The following is a 26,142-nucleotide window of genomic DNA, read 5'->3' as shown; positions in this document are numbered from 1 at the left end:
CTAGTCTACTGTATAACTGGTGTATGGATGGTTTGGCAAAGTAAAACAAAATTTGTTTAATAGCACACTGGGTACAGTCAGGCTAACTGGAAGTTCGTGCATTAGAACTGGTAAATGAAGAGCACAACCTGAACTGAACGCTGTACTCTTGTCTTACTCTTCAAGCAGAATATACTTATATAATATCCACTCCCTGGGCAATGTCAACAACACAATGACAAATATATCTGCATGGTTACTTTCCACTTCAAGTTTATTGGTGTAGCACTTAAGAAAATTTGCGTTCCAAAGCAGCCGCACAGAAAATGCATGCTTCATCTATGGCTGAACAAAATACTTCCTTGAAGTATATATGATACGAAGAGAAACTTTCGATATAACCACCTTTTTGTTTTCCTCCCCAATTCCCTTACCAGATTTAGATTCGGCCTCTACACTCTTTTTAAATCTCTTCAGATGCTGTTTCAGAACTCTACTAGTCATATAGTAGGCTAATCCTGTGCTTTGCTTAAAGGCATAGTTCACCCGAAAATGAGACATTACTCGTCCTCGCGTCGATCCAAATCACAAGACCTTCATTCTACTTCAGAAAACGTTTTTGACTCGTGGGAACGTGATGTCGTGGCCTCAATGCTATGAGAGAACAACGTCCATTTCCATAACCCGGGATTATCAGAGATTTGATTTGAAACTATATCCATATGCTCTCAGACTGTATTGCATGATGTAAACAGCATTTGTATTAACCATGAATAAATGTTAAAATAAAATGGGTCTAAACAAAACCTTTTATTGATCCCACAATATTGCTGTGTTTCTATTAACTGATTTGATCGATCTCTTTCACATGGCTTTATTGGCATTTTGCAAACTGATTTATACAGACTGGAATTTTGAACTTAATTTTTGTAGATTATTAAAATGGCGGAATGCCTAATGTTTTGAGGAATAAATCCATTCACATTTTCATTTGTAAATGAAGAGACGCTCTCATTTGTCGTCATAAATGGCCATTAAGTTAAAGATATTTTCACGTATTAATATCTTGCGGCCACATCATATCACGTTCCCGCAAGATAAGGTGTCATGGCCACAACAAAACTAAGTGAACCGAACAAGGCACCACCCAGGCACCGTACCTATCCCTTTAAGCTCTTCCTAGACTTCTATGCGAAGCAATAGGGGTAAGGTCTTTGTGGTCACCAGTTTCCTTATCTACAGAAGGAATGGAATATAAATCTTAACTCTGCTCAGAGTGGGAGAGCATCACAATCGCATTGACGATCTATTTTCAAACTCCTCAAACTGAAGCCCATTTAGTATGATATAACACAGTTCATCTCATCAGACAGATCCTCCTCAAAGCGTCTGATTGGTTGTTCTGCCTTTCCACGGCTTAAGAGGTCAGTTGCAGCACTCTCCATTTCATCGACAGTCATGTGACAGGCATCTGCGATTTCCCGCTTTGCAAAGTCAACAAATTTGGGGTCTCTGGCATATAGACCCAAGCCTTCAGAGATCAGGATCTGAAATAAATATACAAATGTTTTTATATATGCGATTTATTGAACTCTAAAAAATTTTTGCGTATGTTTTAAGTGTCTTTAATTTTTTTGGTGTATCAGATAACAAAATTTTGTGCAGTAAGAATATGAACCTCATGCCTGAGGAATATGTCAGGAAAAAAAATTTAGGGTCACAAATAAAGTTACTTCAGTCCAGTAAGTATTCATAATGCAATATTACTGACAATAATAACGTTACTCTTGTATTTACTTTAACAAAATCATATTTTCAGCCAAGACCCGACAACCACAACCTGAAAGGGGGACTTTTTACAATTATACTAAAAGGCTTTTTACATGCTAAAAACTTATGAACTATCCATCAGACAACAGACAAATGAAGTAGATTGTGTAGGTCAAAGGTCATGTTTATAATGTAAAGGCCTTAGGAATTAGGGTTATATTTTTTGTTAATCCCAGTCAAAAGAGCTAAAAGCTAAAAATGCTTTGCTGCCGCTAAACAAAATGAAGTCTGGCTTAAATAGTTTTTATAGCCACTATAAACTATGCACAAATGACAACTGTCCTTATTACTTATTTTCAGGCAAAATGGTCATTTGATGCAAATTTACCGATTCCACGAGGCTGTCAGCGCTTCCCTTCTCCATGTATCCAGGGCTGGGTTGGGACGGCACTCTGAGAGTGGTGTAGGCCCGAGGCTGCTGGGTCACTCCTGCCGTTCCACTGCCGATCCACCCGGGATGGGCAGAGGCTGGCAAGCTGGCGCTGCCATTGGTGTCACCCCACATCGCCTGAGTGCCCCCTACCTCGTTCACCAGAATAAGAGGAGCATAAAGGAGACGACCCCGTCTGGCCTGGTTGTTCGCCCAAGAGGCAGAAGAAATCCCAGATGAAATGCTGCTCCGCCGTGAGTCGTAGCTGTTGTTTGTCTGTGGGAGCAGATATGTAAATCATTTTACTTTTTGTGTGGAAACTGAAATGAGGTTTCATGAGCTTTCATGTCATTATGATTTTATTTGCAATGCACTTTTCGTAAAGAAATCCTAATTTGTGTTCTGAATATGAACAAAGGTCTTATGGGTTTGGAATGGAAGGAGGGTGAGTAATTAATGATAGAATTTCATTTTTTGAGTAAACTATATATACAGTGCATAGTGAAAGTATTTATAGCCTTAATTTTTTTTTTACATTTTATGTTGCAGCCTTATGTGATTTGTTGATTGCAATTTAAATCTACAGTCTATACACCATAATGACAATGCAAAACAGGATTCATTAGAAATAAAAACGTAAACTATTCTATTGTGTAAGCATTTATATCGCTAGAAATTCACCTCAGGGGCATTTATATCACTTGTAGATTTTACTACACTTCCACTGAAGTTAACCTGTGGAAAATTAATTTGAATATGATTTGGAAAGACGCACACATCTTAATAAAAGGTCTAAAAGCTGAAAATGCACATCAGAACAAAATTCAAGCACTGAGGTCAAACTGTTTGTAGAGCTCAGAAACAAGTCACACATCTGGGGAAGAGTTTAGGAAATATTCTGCTACATTGAAGGGTCACAGAAGCATATAAACTCTGTTATCCATAATGGAAGAAGTCTGAAACAACCAGGGCTCTTCCTAGAACTGGCCTCCTGTCCAAACTGAGCATTTGATGGAAAATGGGCTTTGGTTAGACTGGTAATCAAGAACCTGATGGTCACTCTAGTTGAGCTACATGATCATACTTGCAGATGGGAGAAACTTACAGAAGGACAAACATCACTGCAACACTCCACCGATGTGGGCTTTATGGTGGTTTGGCCAAACTCATTCCTCTCTTCAGTGAAGACACATGAAAACACCCTTGAAATTTGCATTAAGGCATCTAAAGGACCCTCAGGCTGGTCTGATCTGATGAACCTCAATTTTAGGCATCATGTTTGAAGGAAACCAGGTCTGCTCAATACCTGCAGAGTACCATCTCAAAAATAAAGCGAGGCTGGTGTCAGCCTCATGCTGTAGGACTGTTTCTCAGCGGAAGGGACTGAGGCACTCATTAGAGTAGAAGGAATGCTCAGTGCAGCTAAATATTTAGATGTCCTCAATGAAAACCTAGTCTAGAGCATTCAGAAACTCTAGGCAGAAGGCTCACCTTGCAACAGGACAAGGACCCTAAGCACACAGCAAGAGTGCCTTTTTATAGACAACTCTGTGGATGTGGATAAGTTTTTATTTCATTAAGTATAACTTGTTTAAATCCACTTTTTCATTTTGAAATATCAGTAAGTAATTTTTTTTGTTCATTCAAATCACCAAATATGTATTTTAAAATATATTTTTAAAATCATATTTTTTACTATTGTATTCAGTGTCCCTCAGCTTCCTGAAGTTAATGAGTAATCCACCAGGAGACAGAAGACTAATGTAGATTATCTACGAAGGATGTTGGATGATGTTGGGGATGTGTACCTGTACTCGTGTCCTGCAGGGTGGGGAGTTTTGATGGTAAGTGCCTGGAATGGGCAGATCTTCATTACTCGTCTGCCTTCTCAAACACTGGATGTTAAAGTTGGGCTTTCGGCCTGAGAGATACAGAAAACAACTATGTGAACTGACCACGTTGCAGCTGAACACAGTGCATGGATATAATACAGTAGTTGGCTTTACCTAGGGGAGTCGGGGGAAGCATGCGTCGCCGTGCAGAGAAACCATTACCGTTGTATTCATTACCGTTGTATCCATTACTATGGTATCCATTACCACTGTATCCACTGCTGCTGTAGCCGTTGCTTGGATAACGGTTGCTTGGATAACCAGTCCCATTGGTACCATTCACATTGTAGCCATTTCCAGGGTAACCATTGCCATTGTAGACACCAGTATCTTGGCTGTTGCCTTGGAAACTGTTGTTGTTAATGTTGTTGGGCTGAACTGGCACCACACTTTCGCTGCTAAAATTAAGTGCTGGTGTTTGTGCTGGAGGAACCTCAGGAAACCACTGTCTGTACAAACATCAACACAAACTCAGATTAATTTTTGAGCAAAGTTTGTAAAAAAATGTTTAGATAGATAAATAACCGTGGTGGAAGCAGGAAGCAGCTGATCATAGATACTAAGATAACTGAAGTATGTATACTTAAATGTATTTGAATTTCCAACAATTTCTTAGGAAGGAAAGTTTGCTTCGTTTTAGCCTGATTTTGTCTCATGTGACGTCCCACTAGTTTGTTCTTTGTTTTGCTTGTATATCAAGTATATCAAGGCCTTGACACCACAGATATGTACCTGTATACATAGATGCAACATTCAACCAGACACGTTCACGCGTCCACCATCTTGGAACTAGTTTTAAAACTAGAGGGCCTTTCGCACCACACAAACTATTTCATAGTACCCAGACTAATTGTGGTACTTTGGCGTGTTCGCACCACAGGAACGATTTTAGTTCCAGGAACTCCAGGAGTCGTTTGGAGGAACTAAAGTAGCTCCTCCTTCAGAGTAGGGTCTAAAATAATACCAGGAACTATCAGTGATGTAAGTGTACACTGATTGGCTAAATGTGTACGAAAAACAAAAAAAAATTGTAGCATTGCCAGGTGACTTTCTGTTCTTTCAATCGCTTGATGCATACGTCGCCATTCCATGCCCATTGTTGTGAAACCCGCGAGACACAACAAAAACACTTGTTATTTTTTGTATTTTCTTGTTGAACACTGTGCACAAATGACGTTGCTGTCAACCACTCTATGTGAATGCAAACCTTTTAAATGGTACCTTTTGTAATTTGTGTTTCTTCCATTTTGGATAATTGCTAATAAACTGTTTTCACCTACTCACCAAGCTGTATTGTGATGGTCTTGTGGCCCATCCCAGCCTTGTGTAGGTCTACAGTACTTGGACAGGTCTTTGGTCTTGGCCATGGTGGAGAGTTTATGATTGATTGATTGATTCTTTCTTTCTTTCTGTGGACAGGTGTCCTTTCTACTGGTAACAAACAGAGATTAGCAGCACTACATTTAAGAGAGTGCTTCGAATCTCAGCTTGTGACCTGTAGAAAAGACACCTGGGATCCAGAAATCTTGCTGATTGACTCATTAAAAATCAATGTTATTTTGTCTCACTTGTTAAAATAAACCTACATATGCTCATAGACCTCATTCATAAAATTAAAAGGCGTCCTGCCTCAGACAAGGCTTCAGTCACTGGACAAAACGACATTGAGATTCTGACTGAAAGGCTTCAAGTCAGGTCGCGTACAATTCTGTACTGGCATCTGTGAAACTGACTCAGAGTGTGGTGTGTCGCACTGCGCTCCCCCATGTAACGTCACATGCACAGGGTTCAGTACAGTGTTCCATTCCGAAATTTTAAATGAAAATTAGACCAAGAGCCTTCATCACATTATGATCTATTCAAAATTGTGGACAACATAAGCCAGTGGTGATAAATGGTGATAAAATAACCTCTGGTTCATTAAAAATAATGGCTAGTCCTTCTCTAAGGCTGCATTCTAAAATTTTGATGATCTTAGTACCGACTTGTTTTCTTTCACTTGAGTCCGTTTTGAATGATGCCTGACCTGATACCTGACATAATTTTTTCCTGAGTGGTTAAATGTCCTCACTATGCATATCCATGCTTGACCAGTGCTTGTTTTAGTGAATTATGGGTAGTCAAACTACCTATATGTCATACTCACCTATCATTTGAGACAATACTCTGAGGTTCCTCCTTGCTGCCTTGTTCTGTAGGATATGACATCTCTGTGACTCTACCCGTCCCTACTTCTCCTGTGATGACTCCTCCTGTGATGACTCCTCCTCCTGTGATTCCTTCACCTCCACCTGTGACTCCTCCTCCTATGACTCCTTCACCTCCACCTGAGACTCCTTCACTTCCAGCTGTAAGTCCTCCTGTCACTTCTCCTCCAAGAATGACAGCTCCTCCTGTGACTTCTCCATTTTGTATTCTTTCATCCGGGGATGGGGAAGGAATGTATTCACAAGCTCTGGTTGTGTCAGTCCTGAATATGAGAGGTACATTAAGATAATATATAAAAATCCTTGAGGATGCCATTTCAACTTACTGAATTTCTTTAAATGCCTTTTCAAAGTCCAGCTGAGAGAACATACTTGTCACCTCAATTTCTTCATGCTCACTGTGATAAGACAAAGCTGAAATTGCTGATAATTCGCAATGATAATGTTCTTTCAAACTGTTACGAATTTACTGTAAGCCAAAGTTCATTTTCAGTCAGTCACGCTCAGTGTTATTCCAACACTGATGTTGATTTTGCTTTGGAATCTTTAATCTTCACCAGTTGTCAACAAGACATGATGCATATTTTCCAATTCTTTTCTTAATAATAATTACTGTATTAATAATCCCAATATAGATTGTTTGGTGGAAAAATTATTATTATTATTATTATTATTATTATTTTTTTTTTTTTTTTTTTTAAACCTGATTTTTAAATGACTATATATTTAGGGGCAAACTGTCCCTTTAAGCAGACACCTGTTTGTGATGCTAAATAGGTGCCAGGGTTTTTAACCAGGGATCCCTGAAGGTACTGCAGGGGGTCAAGTTGTTAACTGTTCTTGATGAAGGCTATTATAAATTGTTCTTGAGACAGTTAAATTGGTGACCCTGGGATACTCCCATTTTAGAGTACACTAGAGAACATGACATCTACACAAGCTTGACAAGCATAGCAACTCCCCAAACATTTCATGTTGTAGTTTTAAACAAGTTTCTGGAGCTGTAAAGAGATTTATCAACTAATTGTTAGATGAAACCAGAAAAAATCTCACTAAATACTACATGCTCAAACAGCTTTCAGACCTCAAGACTCTGCTGCATTAGCATCTGCTTATACTATATATTTCTGTTCTTTTTGTCTCTTATTTGAGTGTGCTCCTTGCCTTTGGTTGGTATTCAGTATCCACAGCGGGGTGAGTTTGTTGTGACTGGAGTTCCACCTGCTGGGCAGGGGAGACAGTCTGTGAGGCTGTTCACTTATCACTGTGTTGTCGGAGAGGGCAGAGGCCGGTCGGGAGTCCATCAGGGCCTCCTCTAGCATAAAGCTCCCACTGGGGACTCTAGGAGGAAGCTCAATTCTCACTGTGGTCTCGTCTAGATGGGGTGGCATAGGGGTGCTTCTGGGAGTGGACATAGCCGGTGTGGGAGGAGCATCACTGAAGACGCTGTCACTCTGCCATTGTCAAGAGAAACACAATTAACTGTGGCTGCAGTGAGACTGAAGATATTTTTATGATGCATAATAATTGTAGTAGTAATAATAATAATAATAATAATAATAATAATAATAATTACTATTCTAACTTGATTACACATTTTTAAGGTGTGATTTTTACAGTAGAATTAAACAATTAAGTACTCAGGACCATAATATTATGGTTTATGAATAATGTGATTATGCGTAATTTACAGTTAATAAGTAATCTTGTCGCACTAAATTTTAAACTTGTTGAAAGGATTAAATATATTTTTGCTTCTTCATTTTTTAAATAAGTCTCACCAGGGCTCCATTTATTTGGTCAAAATTTAAAAAAAAAACAGTAATACTGTGAAACAATAAAAGCAAAGGGGCTGGTTGTGTTTTCTTATATACAAATTGATAGTGTTGATGTCTTAAAGCACAATGATTTGACTAATTTTTAATGTTAGATGCTGGGTGTTCTCACCCTAAAGAACTCCTCTTCTTCCATCATCTCTCCCTCCATCCCTTCCTCATCCTCCATGGCCATGGCTAGACGCATCTCTGGGGCCAGATCCTGTAGTGTGCGTAACCCAGCCTTAACCACACAAGAAGAGAGTCATGTCAAAGGCAGGCAAAGGCATGAAATTTAATCTAAGCCTAATATTTTTTAAAGCAGTTTTTTTTACCTTTTTGACATAATAGAAATGAAAACTTTGAGTATCATATTCGATACATCTGTCTTTTATGGCTCATATAGTATAATATAGTAAGAATATGTGCAAACTCGAAGGAAAAACACCTTTTACTCAGAGGCCCAAACTGAGCAAAAATATGCAATTGCTGATTACCAAAAAAATGAAATTCTGATAGCTCAGTGTAAATTAAAAAGATCTTTATGGCAATCTAACATATTACTTACATAAGATGCATATAAATATCAGTTGTCACTCTATATCTGGCAGTAAAGTCTTGTAAAAAACATGCACATCAACAAGTTGAGTTTGAATTACATTGAAGAAAAAAGACGCATTTCAGAGAAAAGGAAAGCTCATGCTTCCCAATTCAGCTTTCAGTGTTATGTAGTTAGATATATTGTTTCTGCTTTAAAGCATGCAAAAATGGCCATTTGAAAAGCAAAGCAACACACTCCGACAAAATCTCATAACTTTTCACCTGGAGGGAGGCTGACTTGTCCTTGCCTTTCTTCTTCCTTTCTTTCTCCTTTCGCTTGCGAAACTTTTTGAAGTAGTCCTGAATCAGGAAGCTGGCATAGAACTTTCCTGCAGTCACTTCATTCCCTGAAACACAGAGAGATGGATTTTAATAAACACTTAAAAAAAGGGACAGAGTATAAAGTTGTACATGTCAATGGTAGCCCATATTAAGCACACAAAGCCTATGAGAAGATATCATAATATACTTACCTGCTGGAGGAGGTATAACTTCATCTAGGAGTTTGGGTTTGGTGCGTTTCCAGATCTTCTTAATGATCGCTCTCAGCTCCTCGTTCTGCTGGTCAATGGGGCCTGTGATAAGTATTTAAGACCGATAAATACTGTGACGGGAGTCTACAACTATCCACCTTTTTCATAGAGAGGATTATTTCTAGAAAAAATACTAACATCCTCGCTCGTAAATGTCAGAACTGAAAGTGCGTACATTACTAATCTGAATGCTAGTGTGTTTTTGTTTGTAGAAGTCTCACCGTCTGTTTTAATCTTGAGTGAAGTTCTGACGAGAGCAAACAGGGTGGCGTTAAAGGACACGGTCCCATCAGGATGGAGAGGTACGTTCATAGCAACCAGTCTCTGCCAATGAGAGAGACAGACATCAACAGAGAGGTGTGTAGATTAGTGGTTGTAAGGACTATGCTAAGTATATTGAAATGAGGCTGCCGGCTTGTTCTCTGATACATTGGGCATTTAAAAAATAAACTCCTAGATTTATCACCCATTTTATCATCACCCAGTGGCTGTACAAATCATGCTTACCCTACAGGCTACTCGATGTGGACAGAGTTTCCCGAAGCCCAGCGGAGGCTGAATTCTGCGCAGCATAGTGACCACATCTAGATGTTTAATCCTTCCCCTGATGCAAGAACATACAATATTACTTATCTTTTTAGTGTTTTGTTATGCTGTCATAAAAACATGCACAACGGATGACATTTCTTACGTGGCCTCTGGGTCGTAATCGGACCAAACTCGTTTAAACTCATCGAGGTGATGAGTGCCCAGCACGGTCCAGTCTCTGGTCAGATACTCAAAGTTATCCATAATGACTGCGATGAACAAGTTAATGATCTGAGAAAACACAGATTGGATCAGTTAATCAGCAAAGAGAACTCTCTATTATTTTCAGAGATGGATTATTTAGTTTTTAAAGGAATAGTTCGCCCAAAAATAAATATTACCCCATATTTTATCTTATCCTAGGTGTAAATGACTTTCTTCTTTTAGACGAACACAGTCTGTTTTTTAGAAATTTATCCTGGCTCTTCCAATCTTGGTAATGCTGGCGCATAGCGACCATTATTTTAAATCTCCGTGAATCGGATATATGTACTGCAAGTACTGCAGCGTAAAACTAACTTATATGCCTTCGGAGGTTTATCAAATGTCCTCTGAAGCAGATTGATGGGTTTTTGTGACAAAAAAATTATATATTATAAAATTATAGCATAATTTTGATGAAAACATTCCAGGTGATAGTAAACTTCAATGGACTCCAAAATGTTGAAGGTCAAAAATGCAGTTTCAGTGCAGCTTTAAAGAGCTATAAACCACACCAGACAATAAAGCCTTGACTCAGTTCTTCTGCCTACGTCAAGCGTGACCTTTTCAACTTAATCATGTAGTATGTACATGTCAGAACAGAGCAAGGTGAGCATTTGTGTTTATAAAGCATATACTATGATTTTTTTTTTTAACCCTAGATAAAACCCTTCTTCATCATCTGGTATCATTTATAGCTCTTTAAAGCGGCACTGAAACTGTAAATCTGACCTTCAACCATTTGGAGTCCATTAAAGTTCACTATATCCTGGCACGTTTTCATCAAAAACCTTTAATTTCTTTCCAGCTGAAGAAAGAAGTGAGTAAATTATCAGAAAATATTAATATAAAAGAGAACTGAGACTTTAAGTTAAAGCTGAAATGTTCTGAGCATGCAGTGGTTTGCATTTTTTTTTTTTTTTTTGGAAGTTGATGCAAAACACTTGATTACAAGAAAACATTTTTCAACTGAACAAAAAATATTTGCCTTCTCTGGGGAAGGCAAGTTTTTTGTAAGTTAATGCAAAAATTTTTTAAGCAGAACTCAGGGGAAGGGGAAGGCAAAATGCAATTTGCAAGAGATGCAAAACTTTTATTAAAAAAAAACATTTTCATAAAAGGGAAGGCAACGTTTCTAGGGAATGCAAAATTTCAACACACTGCAAGAGTCAATGCACTTCAATTTAAAACTGCAGGTCACTAAGTTTCTTGGGGTAATGCAAACATTGAACAAGCAAATGTTTTACATGTGTTATCTCTTACCAGGAAGGCGCAGAGTGCAAAGAAACTGATGAAATAGAGGTACGCCAGGTTGCTTCCGCAGCTGTACTCCTCTCCTGGCTCAAAGTCGGACTCTGGATCACATCGACGGCCCGGCAGTGCTGCAAGCATGATCTGCTGCCACTGTTCACCTGTTGCACACCTGTGTTTGAAGTAAAACCAAAAAACAGGATGGTCTTTTGGATGGAAACCGGGAGGCTTGTGACTGTCCCATTGACAACCAACTAAAGAACACCGTCAAGGTCTAGAAAAATAATACAATACTGCCTTCGTTAGTAAAACTGTAACATTATGAAGCTGCGAGAATACTTTTTGTACGGAAATAAAACAAGTAATGACTTTATTCAACAATTCACCGTAACGCCAACATAACGCCATTTTGGGCAGCATTCATTGGACTCACTCGCTCTTCTGTGTTACCTTTTTCCATACATAAAGTATTCTTGTTGCTTCATAACATTACGGTTGAAGCACTGATGGCAGATGGACTATTCTGACGATGTCTTCCATAAGTTTCTGGGCCTTGAAAGTGTTCATTACTTGGCAGTCAATGATACAGTTATGAGCCTCTTGGTTTCTGTCCAAAATATCTTGTTTAGAGAACGAATGAAGCTTTTAGGGGTTTGGAATGACATGAGGGTAAGTGACTAATGTCCAGATTTTAATTTTGTGGTGAAGTAACTCTTTAAAGCCACTTAATATGAAGTGGGACTGAAAATCGCATGCAATAAACCTGCATCTGTAGCATTTACCAACCTGACAAAAGCAGATCATTATCCAACTTCAATTCAAAAGTCAAGTAGAAGGCTGGGTTACGCTCACCTGAAGAGCAACAGTACAGCCATGAAGAAAGTTTGGAAATTGTTGTTTCGACTGAGCTCTGTGCTGTCATCTATAGCTATCTTCCCAAATGTCTGAAAACAAAAAAAATAGAAAACAGTTCAAACTTCCCAATCTCAAAAGTTCCTCATGTTAAGAGAGAGAGAATAAACAAACATAAAGATTAGCCCACCTGCATCCCAATGACGCCATAGATGAAAAAGATCATGGCAATGAGCAGGCCGACGTATGGCAATGCCTAAAATTAAGCAGAGAGATGGGAAGAAACTATGCAAATTAAAGAAATGAGAAAAAAGAGAGTTTATTGAGCTTGTTTGTTTTCTAGGTTTCTCACCTGTAGAGATTTAACGAAGGTCCAAAGGAGGGTTCGAATGCCTTCACCTTTACTGAGCAGCTTGACCAGTCGCATTACTCGGAAAAGACGGAAGAAAGTGATAGACACTTTAGCGCTCTCCCCTTCTTTCCCCTTTTGAAGTGGAGCCAAAAAACAAACCAAATATTAATGTTCAAAAGTCCAGATAACATTGTTAAGCAGTCGCAATACAAAGCATGCTTGCAGTGAAAACTACATCTGACTTGACCAGCCTACCATAACAGGTCATTTAAGGTTACAGTTAAATCAATTTAATATACAAGTATTTCATTTATATTAGTTATGAATTAAATAGTCAAGAAAAAATCAATAGACAATCAAATGGTGAAGTTAAGCTTATTGAAATTAAATATGGCTCTAAAACTCATGCATGGCATAAAATAAAAGCAAATTTGCAGCAGATTAGGTTTTATTAGGTTTTACTGTGATTTTTGCGTACAGTTTAACGAATAGTGTGTGTACTATTGATGAACAATAGCTATAAAGCTTGCAAGATATTACTGATTTATAAGTGTGAAAAAAAAAAAGTGGCATATTCTTACCTCACCATGGCCTCCTCCACCCTGAGCGAGAAACAGGATCGTGAATCACACAGGAGAGCAGGAAATAGAAGCGATAAGTGTGTGTTTGTGTGTCTCAGATTACAAAAGATATAGCATTTGGACAAGGGAATAGGAATCACTTGATTAGACATCTTTTACATACACTGAACTCTGCGATCATGATGTCCACCAAACTGCCCACCACTATCAGAGCATCAAAAGAGTTCCAGGCATCTATAAAATAGTGCTGCATAGTCCAAAACACAGAGAGGAAAAAGAGCAAACGTAAAGGCACTAGCATTTATGAATGTATCAAGACCACTGGAGTAAAGCAAAAGGTGAAAGAGGAAAGAAAGTGTCTCACGTAAGGCCTCAGAGCCAGAAGTTTAATGACCATCTCAACCGTAAAGAGCGTAGTGAAGATCATGTTCAGGATGTCCATCACAAAGTTGAAGAGTTTGGACTGCTCATAGTGCTGCGGAAAACAGATCTCATTCGTTTTTTGTGGCAAGAATTGTAGTTAATTGCTGAATAGAAAAAAAAGTCTATGGAATGTCCCCATTTAGATGAATGTGTGTGTGTGTGTGTGTGTGTACCTGTACAGCCAGTGTGAGCGTATTGAGCAGAATGAGCACAAACATGATGTACTCAAACTGAGAGGAATTGACGATCTTCCAGAATTTGAGTTGAGAGGGGTTTTTTGGGATGTAAATCTTTATGGGCTGAGCTTTCAGTGCGTAATACACACACTGCCGCTGTGAGCAAAGCAGAGAGACACCGTGAATCACACAACAATCAGTACAACTACGACCAGAAGAAACAGAATTAAACATCGCCTGTTAAATGTCCCAAAGAAATGGCTAACTTGAATCCCGGCTAACCTGATTTTTGTTTAGTTCACAGTTTTTAAACTCGGCCTCTCCTTGTTCACGGAAGGTGATGATGACGAAACCCACGAAGATGTTCATCATGAAGAAGGCGATGATGATGATGTAGATGATGAAGAAGATGGAAATCTCGACGCGGTAGTTATAGATGGGCCCTCTGTTCTCTGCGTTAGCGTCAATGGCTTTATACAAGAGCCTGTGCAATGCAAGAAAGACGGTTACAGTTTGGAGGATCCGGTCTCGGTGTGGTCGGAGCGAGTGGATTTCTCACTCACTGTGGCCAGCCCTCGAACGTGGAGACAGTGAAGAGCGCCAGCATCCCCATCAGCACGTTGTCGAAGTTGAAGTCGCTGTTCTCCCACACCCTCTCCCTCACCATTGGATGGTTCATATCACCATCTTTGAACACCACAAACGTGCCCCTGAAACAATCACACGCACGTGTCTCAGAAAACTACCCAGCGAGTCCCTGAGTGCAAATCAGACCACTCGCTTATGACATACTTGCACTCTTCCGGTGTATGTTTGGCCTCGTCTGTGCATCTGTAGAACCGGCCCTGAAAGAGGGATTATATTAATGTTAATTGACATAAAAGTGCTTATTAATCTATGGAAACTGCTATTTGAGAGACCGAAAATGGCATCAATTTTGGGTTTACGTTGTACCTTGAAAAGCTGCACACCGATACAAGCGAACATGAACTGGAGGAGAGTGGTGACGATGAGGATGTTACCAATAGTGCGTATGGCCACAAACACACACTGAATCACGCTCTGTCAGAAATAGTCAATATAATGGTAATTAAGGAAGAATTATTTTAAATTAAGGACATTATTTTCTTTTTCTGATATATATGTATGTGTGTGTGTGTGTGTGTGTGTGTGTGTGTGTGTGTGTGTGTGTGTGTAAAATACAAGAATACATTTTGTAAATAAAATTTAGAATAACTAGGTTGAATTTATAAATAAGAGTCCTAGGATAAAGTAAAATTTATAATTTTCTTTTATGTTTTACTAATTTATAGTTGTATTAATTAGACATATATATAATTAAATATTAAATTAGTTTTAATTATTTAATTAAATTCTAATTGTACAATTAAAAAAATTCTGAAGAAAAAAAAAGAAATTTCTGAACCATTTTGTAAAATGTATTTAAAAAAATTTTATATATATATATATATATATATATATATACTGTAACTAATTCATAGCATGTGTGATTTGAAAATATCATGTTGCAATATTGCAACATCAATATTTTAATATGTCACGCAGGTCTAATGGTACAGGATGATGTATATCTGCTGGAGGCTGTGGATGTCAGCATGGAGAAGTTCAGTCTGAGTTTGTACCTTGAGTCCCTTTGCTCTGTTGATGGCTCGAAGAGGCCTGAGCACTCGCAGTACTCGAAGAATCTTCACCACAGAAATGGCACTCGAACTAAACAAAGAAATAACAAAAAAAATGAGTGAACAAGTCAGTGAATAACTGAATCGAGCAAAAGACGGACACTTACTGCAAAAAGAACGAGGTGAGGGACACGCTGACCACCAGAAGGTCCAGGAGGTTGAAGGCGTTTCGGCAGAAGGAACCTTGATGAAGGAAAGCTCCATACACAGTCATCTGTGAAACACACCACCACACATTTTCATTAGTGAACACCTTTAAACTGAAGTAAGTGGAAACTTTTTTTAGTTTTTTTAGTTTTTTGTACATTAGTTTTTTACTTTAGTTTTAGTTAGCAATTTAAATGTGATTTAACCTAAAACTTCATTTATTTATTTACTAACGCAACATTTCATCTTTGTTTAGTGTATGTTTTACATCTTTTTATTTATATTATACTTTATTTCACCTTTATTTCAGTGTAGTTTGTGTTTGTATGTGTATATATATATATATATATATATATATATATATATATATATATATATATATATATATGAATAAATTAATATTATACATGATGTAAAAAAATGTTCCTTATTCATAATTCTAGTTTTAGTATATATTAGATATATATTATCCATTATTATACAGACATGTAGAAAAGATAAAAGTCTATTTGAAGCATAAGAATGATTTTAATGTGTGCTGGAGAATCAATAATTCACCTTCAACATGATCTCAATAGTGAAGACGGTGGTAAAGACGTAATCAGCATAACCCAGCATCTATCATGAGACATAAACAGCAATCAAGAATACAGTCCTTTTCTTTGGCACCTGGTCAATCTCAAGATTTCAGGTCATATTTCACACCCCAAAAATAAAATAAAATACTTTGCGTAGAAAAAAGTTTTTAAGACCATTAAATTAAAATGTAAAAATACAACTGTACACATACATAATGGTACTATTTGCAGATTTGTTTTTTAAAAATATAGTATATAAATATAAATGATTTTGCATTAAAGTAATATTTTTTTTGCTGACATGTTTACTTGACAACAATCTTACATTTGACGAAAAACGTTAAAAAAAAAAAACAATTTTAAAAAAATTGTCAAATAATATATGGTTATAAAATATGGATAACTTTGGGGTAAAATATGAGTGTCTTCAAGGGATTAACTTGTATCAGGTTTTAGCCTTTTGAAAAACTAGAGATTGTTCTTTAACACTAGTTTAATCTCTATGGGGCACTATTATATATATTTATATTTATATATATTAGTAATTTTGTTCACATATTTTCTAACAATAGGAGCACTGAAGGACTCGCACACGGACTGGCTCTCAAGCGCTCTGGTCTAGTCCTCTATTCTAGAGACCAATGAACTTACAACGTTCCTGACAGAATGAGTTTTGATTGGGTCTTCAGCAGCCAATGAGAAACTACTGAGTATGATGAAGATGAGGATGAAGTTGGTGAAATAATGATGATGAATGAGGTTGTGGCAGGCGACTCTGAGACTAAGTGAACATCGCCAATGTTAATTTCAGGCCGGAGATAAGAGAAATTATCATTATTATACACCATCATCTGAATTATTTTATTTTAACATACCAGTTTTTCTTTCCCAGGATGAAAAATGAACTTCCGTCAGGAATAGGTACGATTTTCTCTTTTGGCTGAAAGCTGTCCACTTTCATGGGAGTGCCTATACCTTTAGAAAAAAAAAGTCATTAATTCTAGTGCTTGGTACAGTATATTTACAATATATATATATATATATATATATATATATATATATATATATATATATATATATATATATATAAACAAAACATACACATTACACACATATGTACACAAAAACTTTTATTTTGAATGAGATTAATCACGATTAATCGTTGCCTGATTAATTCACATTTATAATCAATCAAGAGTTGAACTGAACAGAATTTACCCTCAAGTCCTTCAATCGCTCTCAACTCTTCATTCTCTTCCCAATCGTCCACGTCATTCTGAAGAAATTAAGAACAAGAAAAATGAATAGAATAAGAATGATCAGGTGAGAATGATCATAGAGATTCTAGAAATAAATAAATAAATATAAATAAAATAAATAAAAAAATACTGTCAAATGGGAATTACTTAAGACGTTTAACTTTTGATCATTTAATACATGAATAGTCAGCAAACATATATATATATATATATATATATATATATATATATATATATATATATATATATATATATATATATATATATAAATGCTGAAAAAACAAAATGTCTTCACAACCCAATCAAACACCATTAAGTAAAATAAAATTAGCAGAAATTCTGACGGCACCCATTCAAATGTAGCATTACATCAATTGATCCTCTGCAGTGAATGGGTGCCGCCAGAATTTGTTGTGGATTATTTTGATGTTTTTTTAGCAGTTGTTTGGACTCTCATTCTGACGGCACCCATTCACTGCAGAGGATCCATTGATGAGCAAGTGATATAATGCTGCATTTCTCCAAATCTTGCATGTCTTTGTCATATCTTTGGACTCTGTGTTGTTGTTTTGATTGTCCCACGTGCTCTGTATGCCCTACTTTTCTTTTCAGTTCATTGTCTTATTGTGTTCAGCTGTGTCTCGTAAATTTAGTAATTTGCTTTTATTATTTAAGTCCAGTTTGTCGTCTTTAATACGTGTGGTTTTGTTTCCGTCTGTCTGCCTGCTTGCAACTATATTGTTTATATCGTGTGTAGAAGATTAAAGGACTATTTATGTTATATGCTCATCTAGCGCTCCTTCTCTACAACTACACCGTGGCAGTCTTACACTAGCCTAGATTTTTGTCTTGTTTCCAGGCCAAAATATCAAAAAACTAATTAAAATTAAATGAGTTTTTACTTGAAACAAGCAAAATAATCTGCCAATGGGATAAGAAAAATATTCGTATTTTCTGTTTGAAATCAAATATAGTTTTCTCCATTGGCAGATTATTTAGCTTGTTATAAGTAATAAGTCACTTGATTTTGATAGTTTTTTTTTTTCTGAAAACAAAGAATATTAAAATCTAGGCTAGAAAAGCATTGTTTGCAGTGTAAGGGTGAGCAATTTTTTAAATGTTGGGTGAACTATTCCTTTTAATGTGTCTGAAAGGCCTTTAGCAGACAGGAAGAAAAAGCAGGGTTCTTACTCCAGCTTCATCTTCCTCTCTTTCTTCATCATCCTCCCATTCCTCCTCCTCGTCTTTTTTCTCTCTGTAAAACAGGACAAACACATTGAGGTCTATATGAGTGCCGCGTAGTAACAACAATGTGCCCGTTTGTCTTCTGTCCTGTGCGTGTGTGTTAATGCTGCCTACTCTTTTTTCTTTTTGCCGCCGTCTCCGGCCAAGTTGTCCACGGCGATGGCCAAGAAGACATTGAGCAAGATGTCTGGATCAAAGTCAAGGGCCAGAGACAAGACTCCATAGATACAAGAACAGCCAATGGAAAGGTGAACAACAGAGCTTATAGATATTTATAGAACGTATTTTACGCACATTTCACACTGAAAAGATACAGTTACCGCAGACGAAAAGAATGACGAAGTAAATGGAGACAATCATATTGGGAAACACTGGTCCACCGTACGCCATGATCCCATCATACATGACAGAGTTCCAGTCCTCTCCTGTTAGGATCTACACAAGAAACAGCTTCACTTTACATCCGTTCAGAACACAAACTACTCTTTTCTCAATCCCTTATCATTTGTATAGTGTAATATTGGGATAAAATCCAGTGCACATAATTATGAACTTATTCTCCGCCTTCCTATCTAAAGGGTGCATAAGTATACAGACATTGAATAAAATGATCAAACAATAAATTCTAAACTAAAAAGAGGTAAACACAGCTATATAAAAGTAATTTTGTTTCCTCTAAAATGACAGCTTTGTGAGCGAGGCTGTCACCTGGAAACAGGTGAGCAGGGCAGATGGGAAAGAATCGAAGGTGCTTCTTTTCATCTGAGTCTCATCGAAGTTGAACTTTCCGCCGAAGAGCTGCATGCCCAGGAGAGCGAAGATGATGAGGAAGAGGAAGAGCAGCAGAAGCAGGGAGCAAATGGCCTTCATAGAGTTCAGCAAAGAGCTCACTAGGTCTGACAGAGCAGCCCAGTGTCTAAAGAGAGACGCCAACAAATACAGCATTTTCAGTGACTCTTAAAAAATCGACATGATTTTCAAAAATGCAGTAGAGTGTAATTATCAAACTAACGCTAAAGCAGCTGCCAAATGATTAATCGCAATTCACTGCATCCAAATTAAATGTACGAATAAAAATACGATAAAGTCAAACCATTAATCTCAGAGTGAATCTTATGAGCTGAATGACCTTGTGACTTTGAAGATCCGGAGCAGACGGACGCAGCGCAGCACAGAGATCCCGATGGGCGGGATCACCTCCATCTCCACCAGCACCGTCTCCAGGATCCCACCACACACCACGAAACAGTCGAAGCGGTTGAAGAGCGCCATGAAGTAGATCTGAAAGCCGAAGCTGTAGATCTTCATCAGCATCTCCAGCGTAAACAGAGCCAGAAGGATCTTATTTGCTCGTTCTGGGACATTGAAGAGAACGTATTGAGGGTCAGTTCACGTCATTACTCTGGCGACACTTTACTTCGCACACACACACACACACATACACAAACACACTCACACACACCCTGTATGTCGGTGAGCCACTGCGGTTGGCCGTAGTGTTCAGAGGCGCTGGCGGCCGTGTTGAGGAACACCAGCAGCAGCACCAGCCAGTAGAAATTAGTAGATTTGACGGCCACGCGGCAGTTCTTCCTAATGACCAGATTCAAGTGATACAGCTGCTCACTGAGAAAGAGAAGAACCAACAAACATTACATTACAAAAAGAAATATGTCAGAAGAAGTGTTGGGGTTCTGGTAAACATAACAAAGGAACAAACACCTACCAGAAACTTATAGCCATCAGTCGTGCCCTAAAGAAAACAAGAGAATTCAGATTCTGCTGTTCAGTACTTTATAACGGATGCATCAGCAGAAAAAATGTTATACCTACATTATAGACGCGCAGCAGCCGTTATCATCATCCAGGAACGCTTCGAACTCAGAGTCTGAATCCGATTCTGTATAAAGAAAATATACGTAACTCAATTAATATGCAATACGTTTAAAAGCCAAAGTGAAGCTGTGTTCAGTCAGTACCTCCGTCTTCACTGTGTTTGTACCAGCCGTATTTCTTCATCATCTTTTTCTTAGCCACCACCGCACCTGCCATTTACACCACAGTAAAAAATCTGAACGCATACATGTATGTATGCACATGCTTGTCAGTTAAAGCACTTGTGAAATTACTCATAAATAGTACTTCTTGTTAATTCATAATTTATACAATGCTCACTGTCTGTTTTGACAGTTTGATCGAGGAATGCTAAATAAAAAGCATATTTATATTACGTTTATTTCCATCCTCGTCCATGTCCTCTGCTTCGATGAGCCAGTCCATGTATCCGATCATGTCTTCCTCCATCTGTTGTTTCTCCTGGGCTTTCTGCAGCTCACCGCGACACACAGCCTTCTCTCTCTCTTTAGAGAACTCACTGCGATGGGAAAGAGACGCGTGTACTGCAGTGTAAACCTTCACAAGACACCTTTATCCTTATGTCTCATGTATTTACATATACATGAGTGATCGGTTAAAAGGTTTACAACGGATCGAGGCCGGAGTCACTCACCCGCTCAATACACCCAACACAAGATTAAGGACAAAGAAAGATCCAAAAATGACCAGAGACACAAAATAAATCCAAGGCAGCTCAAACCCGATGGAGTCATTCATCTGAAAGAAACAATAAGAGGTTATAAAGCTGCATATATGCTGTCAAGTGTTTTTTGAGTGGCATAGGTGTGATATAATCAAAGGATGAAGAAACGGAGGACAGGCCGTACCCAGTAGAGCACATCGGTCCAGCCCTCCATAGTAATGCACTGGAACACAGTGAGCATGGCGAAGAAGATGTTGTCAAAGTTTGTGATGCCTCCATTGGGTCCTTCCCATCCTCCCTGGCACACGGTGTTGTTTCCTACGCAGAAGCGACCGTTACCGGCAAAAGCGCATGGTGTTGGATCATCGTCCACCATTAGCTCTTTTAACATAAAAACAAACACAATTTAGTACGCTTTATACTATTAACAGTAAGCAAACACCCATTTAAAGGGACAGTTCACCCAAAACAATCTGTTCACCCTAAAGTTGCTGCAAACCCATAACAATGTAGTTCAATTTAAAAACATGATTTTTTTTTTGTTTGTAAAACCCAAAAGGTTACTGTCATTTTATTAAAAATACAGGCAACCAAAATTTTAAGACAGAAAAGGTGTCATAAAATGCCTGTAAACGTTATTAGTCCAAGTGTTGTGATATAAATAGATATGATGAAAAGATTTAATTATACATTTTTTTTGTGCATGTTGATCATATCATATTGTATTGGTTTGGAACAACTGTATTTGTTTTAAAGAAACACTAACTATTTTTTTTCATTTTCTCAGTTTTACCATTTTTGGTTTAATGAGAACAAAGTTTAAGGCTGCATAATGTACTTTATTAACAGTACATTATGCAGCCAGACCCTCTTGCTTGCAGAGGGGGCATGTCTTGCAAGTTGGGGAATGAGCCTATTTCCAAAAAAAGTGTTTAAATGTAAATGCGATGGCGATCGATGCAGCCAGCTTTTAGAGCTCATGTTTGTTTTTCTTACCCGTCCCTACATAGAAGCAGGTCTTGTGCATCCTGCCTATGAAGAGCTCCAGCCCAATAATGGCGTAAATGATGATGACAAACATGACCAGCAGACCGATGTGGAGCAGAGGCACCATGGCCTTCATGATGGAGTTCAACACAATCTGCAGACCTGAACACATCACCAGCTCAATCGCAATCACTGGAGGAAATAGCCAGCACTGTGTTTACAAAGGTGTCCACTGAGAAACACACACTTACTGGGCACACCGGACACCAGGCGCAGGGGACGCAGTACTCTGAAAGCTCTCAGGGCTTTGACATCCAGACCTCCTGGTTTTCCTGCTGCGTGGTGGGCTTCTCCTGGTTTGTGCTCTCCCATCTCAGCTATAACGCTGAAAAGACTGCATGGAGCACACAAAACTGTCAGGTGAGTGCATCACGCAGCCTTACGCTGTCTTTATTAAACCTTTGAAAACAGTTACATATGTAACTACGTTCAATTCACATAAAGCAATAGCATGTCTTAAAGCTGCTTGTTTATATTTAAAGTAAACTATATTATCAGCAACTGAAAGACAAACATAGACATCACGATGTTCTGTGAAGCTGCTTTGAAACGATGCGTGCGGTGAAAAATACGTGAAGTATGTTTCAGGTAAACGCGCTCATACCCGACAATCACGATAACAAAATCCAGCAAGTTCCAGCCGCTGCGGATGTAGGCGCTGGGATGCATGACCAGACCGTACGCCAGAATCTTTGTGAACGTTTCGATCGTGAAAATGACCAGAAACACGTACTCCACTTGTTCCTAGGAATAGTTAAGGTAGTACATGAAAGAGATTATGAGTTTTTAAAAAGAGATTTTAAATCTTAAAATAGCACACACACACTGTATATATATATATATATATATATACTGCATATACACGATTTATATGCTATATTTTTAATGTTTTTAAAGAAGGCTCGATTATGCTTAACCTGGTTACATTTATAGCAACAACAAAGAAAGGAATAACAGTAATGATAATATTTTGACAGTTTAATTTACTTTTGGTGTTGTTTTTTTTTTACTTTCTAATTTATTTCTGTGTTTCAAATCTGACTTTTTATCAGAAATTACTCCAGCCTTCGGTGAACATGATGCTACAGAAATCTTTCTAATATGCTGATTTATTATCACTGTATAAACTGATTCCATTTACAGGATTAGTTGATTGATAAAAAGTTAAACAGTATTCATTTAAAATAGAAATCTTCACTATAATGTATAATGCATCCTTGCTTAATAAAATGATTCATTTCTTAAAAAAAAAAAAAAAAAAAAAAAGAAAGAAGAAAATGCACTGGCCCCAATAATTTTAACAGTAGTGTATATTGTTGCAAAAAATGTATATTTTAAATAGCTGCTGTTCTTGTTTACTTTTTATTCACAGCTTCCAAAAAATATTAAACCGTTTCCGACACTTACACTACATTAACTTGCATAATATTAATATTTCACAATATTGCTGTTTTTTTGCAATTGTGATCGGATAAATTATTAAATAAATGATGCCTTAAAGAGTATAATCAGTTTCTTTGAAAAAACTCACCGATCCTAAAACATTTAAACGGCAGTGTATAAAGTTTAAGAAGCAGTTTGATCTAAACACACACACACACTCACTTTCTCTTTCACCTGTTTTCCCTTAACACACATTGCTGAGCTCATTACTTTTCTGCCCTCTTGACCCACTCAGTACTAAGCTTTAGCTAAAGGCTGAGGGTGCTCTAGGTATCCCACATATTACTGCAGCTAATCATCCGTCCGTATCAGTGTAACCCCACGGCTGACCTGGATAGGACATGAGCAGAGTCCTACATAAAGCTAGCTCAAATCTGATCTAATAATGCAACCTAAAAACGAATCGTGATGATCAAATGGATAGTCTATATTAAATATGCAGTAAGAGAGGCGCTCCCACGTTAAGGCAATGAGCGAGCGGCCATAGAGAGAGAACAGATGGTCAGCACTCTTATCCTGTTTGGTATTCAGAGCTGTCAGTCAAACTTCAAGGCTAATGCAATTATAGTGTTGCACTGAACACATGCAGCCCTAAAGAAGTAGGATACCCTCAGACTCACAGGCAGATTAATAAAAAATGATGAGTGAGTTCAGGCACTACATCGTTGACCATTTTGGATATTTGCGATTTAAATATGATTTATATAAAGCACCCAGACTTAACAATAAAATCTCATTTGTTAACATTAGTAACAATGTTGCACAGCATTTATTAACCTTTGCTAAAAATGTTCATTTTCATATTGTTACACAATTAAATGACAATACAGAATTGTTCATCCTAAATGCATATTAAAGATTAATAAAGGCTGTAGAAGTATTATGGTTAGTTCAGGTCAAGTAATATTAACACATGAAATCCTATTGTAAAGTGTTATAAATAGTATATATATATATGACTAATGTGATCTGCCAGATTTAACGCTATGCTGGATTTATGTGGTTTGATGTATTTTTGCTGAGGCAATCAGTTTTCGCTCACTGTGGATGATCATGGTAATGTTGGCAACACACACTCACCAGATTGTGATTTGTGGCATTGGAATCGTCTTCAGGAAAAGGTTTGGACACACCAAGGGCAACACAGTTGGCAAAGATGGCCAGTAAAATGAATATATCGAAAGGCTTAAAGGTCTATGGTCAAGGAATCAATTGTCCTGAAAACACAAGGGAATGCACAAGGTTTGCACACACACACACACACACACACACACACACACACACACACACACACATAAATTGGTCAGAAGGATATTTCCACTCCACCAGGGCCAGCGCTGCCATGCGTATTGGGTTACTGAGAGTCAGGCAGCACAGAGCTCTGGGGGCACGCAGGGCTGATTTATTAGCTTGTGTGTGTTTCTTGGCTCCTCCAGCTCTCCTCTGCCCTGCTGAACCTGTTGAGTTGAGCGTGTCCGTCTTGCTGGGGTCAGCCAAACCGGCCCCATCTGAAATAGACAGTTTTCTTATTAAAACTCTGTCTCACTCCCAACCGACGTGACTTTCTTTCTTCTGTAAAGCAAAACACATCCTTGACAACCTGTCCAAAAATTATCCAGCGTGTTTGCAACAAACGATCATCTCAAAACACAACACTGTAGTTCAGCTTGAAAGTGTTTGGACGTCAAAGACAGTAGTAACAAAGATGGTGTTCATTCGAACGTTTAGAACCTATGTTCTAGATCTTTTTTCAAACGTTTTAAAAGTCTTCCGGAGGCCTTCTTTGACCCGCGTTGCAAACTAGTTACTCACACAAACCTTAAACTGGACATTTCCCGTTCAGCAGAATCTTATAAAAATGTTTCAACTAAAAGAAAGAGGCCAGATGTGTCAAACAGATACTGAATTACAGGTAAGAAGGATCGGGCGGAACAAAGTGACCTACTTCTGAGACTTCCAGTCCTGTCAGATGCAAAAAGCTAACTTTTTACTTTTAAGAAATGATTTCAGCATATAGGCTAACGTCTATATGTTAAACACGTAATTTGTCAGTAATCCTATTATTAATGAAATATTGCCAGACGTCAGTAAATACGCGTAATGTCCGTGTACCGTGTCGACGGTGTTCTCCGTCGCAGGGGTTTGTGTAACACCGCTCACCTTTCGATACCGCATCCATGTCCAAGACCTCTTCGTCTCCGTCTTCTGCTGACTCCCACCAACTCAAACGAAATAATAATAATAATAATAATAATAATAATTCACGACGCTTTTCATATCTGCATTGAACGCGCGCGACTCCAAAGACGCAATTCAAAGTTCAAACTCCAAAAACATTTTTCGGAAACGCGTTTAGACCACTAAAAGCGCGTGGGTTGTCCTGTATGTATCACTCGTGAAGGAAAATAAATGTGTGATAAATATCCTCGTGTGACCGCAGCTCCCGGTGTAGTAAGCCGTGAATTGAGGATTAACGGATGTGAGCCGGTTAACGGGGATGATTGCGCTGAAACCTTTAAAAGGAGGTGGAGACACGGG

General features: G+C 38.0%; 1 protein-coding gene across 1 annotated transcript; it reads right to left on the bottom strand.

Moving 5' to 3' along the window:
* Window positions 1-118: 118 nt before the first annotated feature.
* Window positions 119-26,045, bottom strand: cacna1fa (calcium channel, voltage-dependent, L type, alpha 1F subunit a). The gene is made up of 49 exons (XM_043246218.1): window positions 25,765-26,045; window positions 24,895-25,112; window positions 24,685-24,789; window positions 22,766-22,905; window positions 22,353-22,495; window positions 22,111-22,263; window positions 21,299-21,495; window positions 21,085-21,188; window positions 20,807-20,949; window positions 20,555-20,620; window positions 20,409-20,475; window positions 20,302-20,328; window positions 20,041-20,201; window positions 19,708-19,933; window positions 19,287-19,494; window positions 18,893-19,013; window positions 18,693-18,765; window positions 18,525-18,588; window positions 17,293-17,350; window positions 16,950-17,049; window positions 16,726-16,855; window positions 16,055-16,114; window positions 15,457-15,563; window positions 15,293-15,380; window positions 14,604-14,711; window positions 14,442-14,494; window positions 14,213-14,359; window positions 13,932-14,133; window positions 13,647-13,805; window positions 13,415-13,525; window positions 13,214-13,297; window positions 13,051-13,071; window positions 12,470-12,601; window positions 12,308-12,373; window positions 12,118-12,209; window positions 11,278-11,437; window positions 9,917-10,044; window positions 9,733-9,829; window positions 9,447-9,549; window positions 9,166-9,267; window positions 8,915-9,039; window positions 8,226-8,336; window positions 7,443-7,732; window positions 6,605-6,676; window positions 6,218-6,541; window positions 4,186-4,520; window positions 3,988-4,100; window positions 2,138-2,455; window positions 119-1,526 (listed from the first exon to the last, which is right to left on the bottom strand). Exons 1-49 carry the CDS (start codon window positions 25,781-25,783, stop codon window positions 1,317-1,319), a joined length of 6,441 nt encoding a protein of 2,146 aa, XP_043102153.1. The 5' UTR covers window positions 25,784-26,045; the 3' UTR covers window positions 119-1,316.
* Between the last annotated feature and the right edge of the window lie 97 nt (window positions 26,046-26,142).

This window comes from Puntigrus tetrazona, chromosome 8 (genome assembly GCF_018831695.1).
Source record: "Puntigrus tetrazona isolate hp1 chromosome 8, ASM1883169v1, whole genome shotgun sequence".
In the NCBI taxonomy this organism is placed as follows: domain Eukaryota; kingdom Metazoa; phylum Chordata; class Actinopteri; order Cypriniformes; family Cyprinidae; genus Puntigrus; species Puntigrus tetrazona.
Note: the sequence above shows the minus strand (reverse complement) of the source record. Positions and strands in the feature narration are given on the sequence as shown.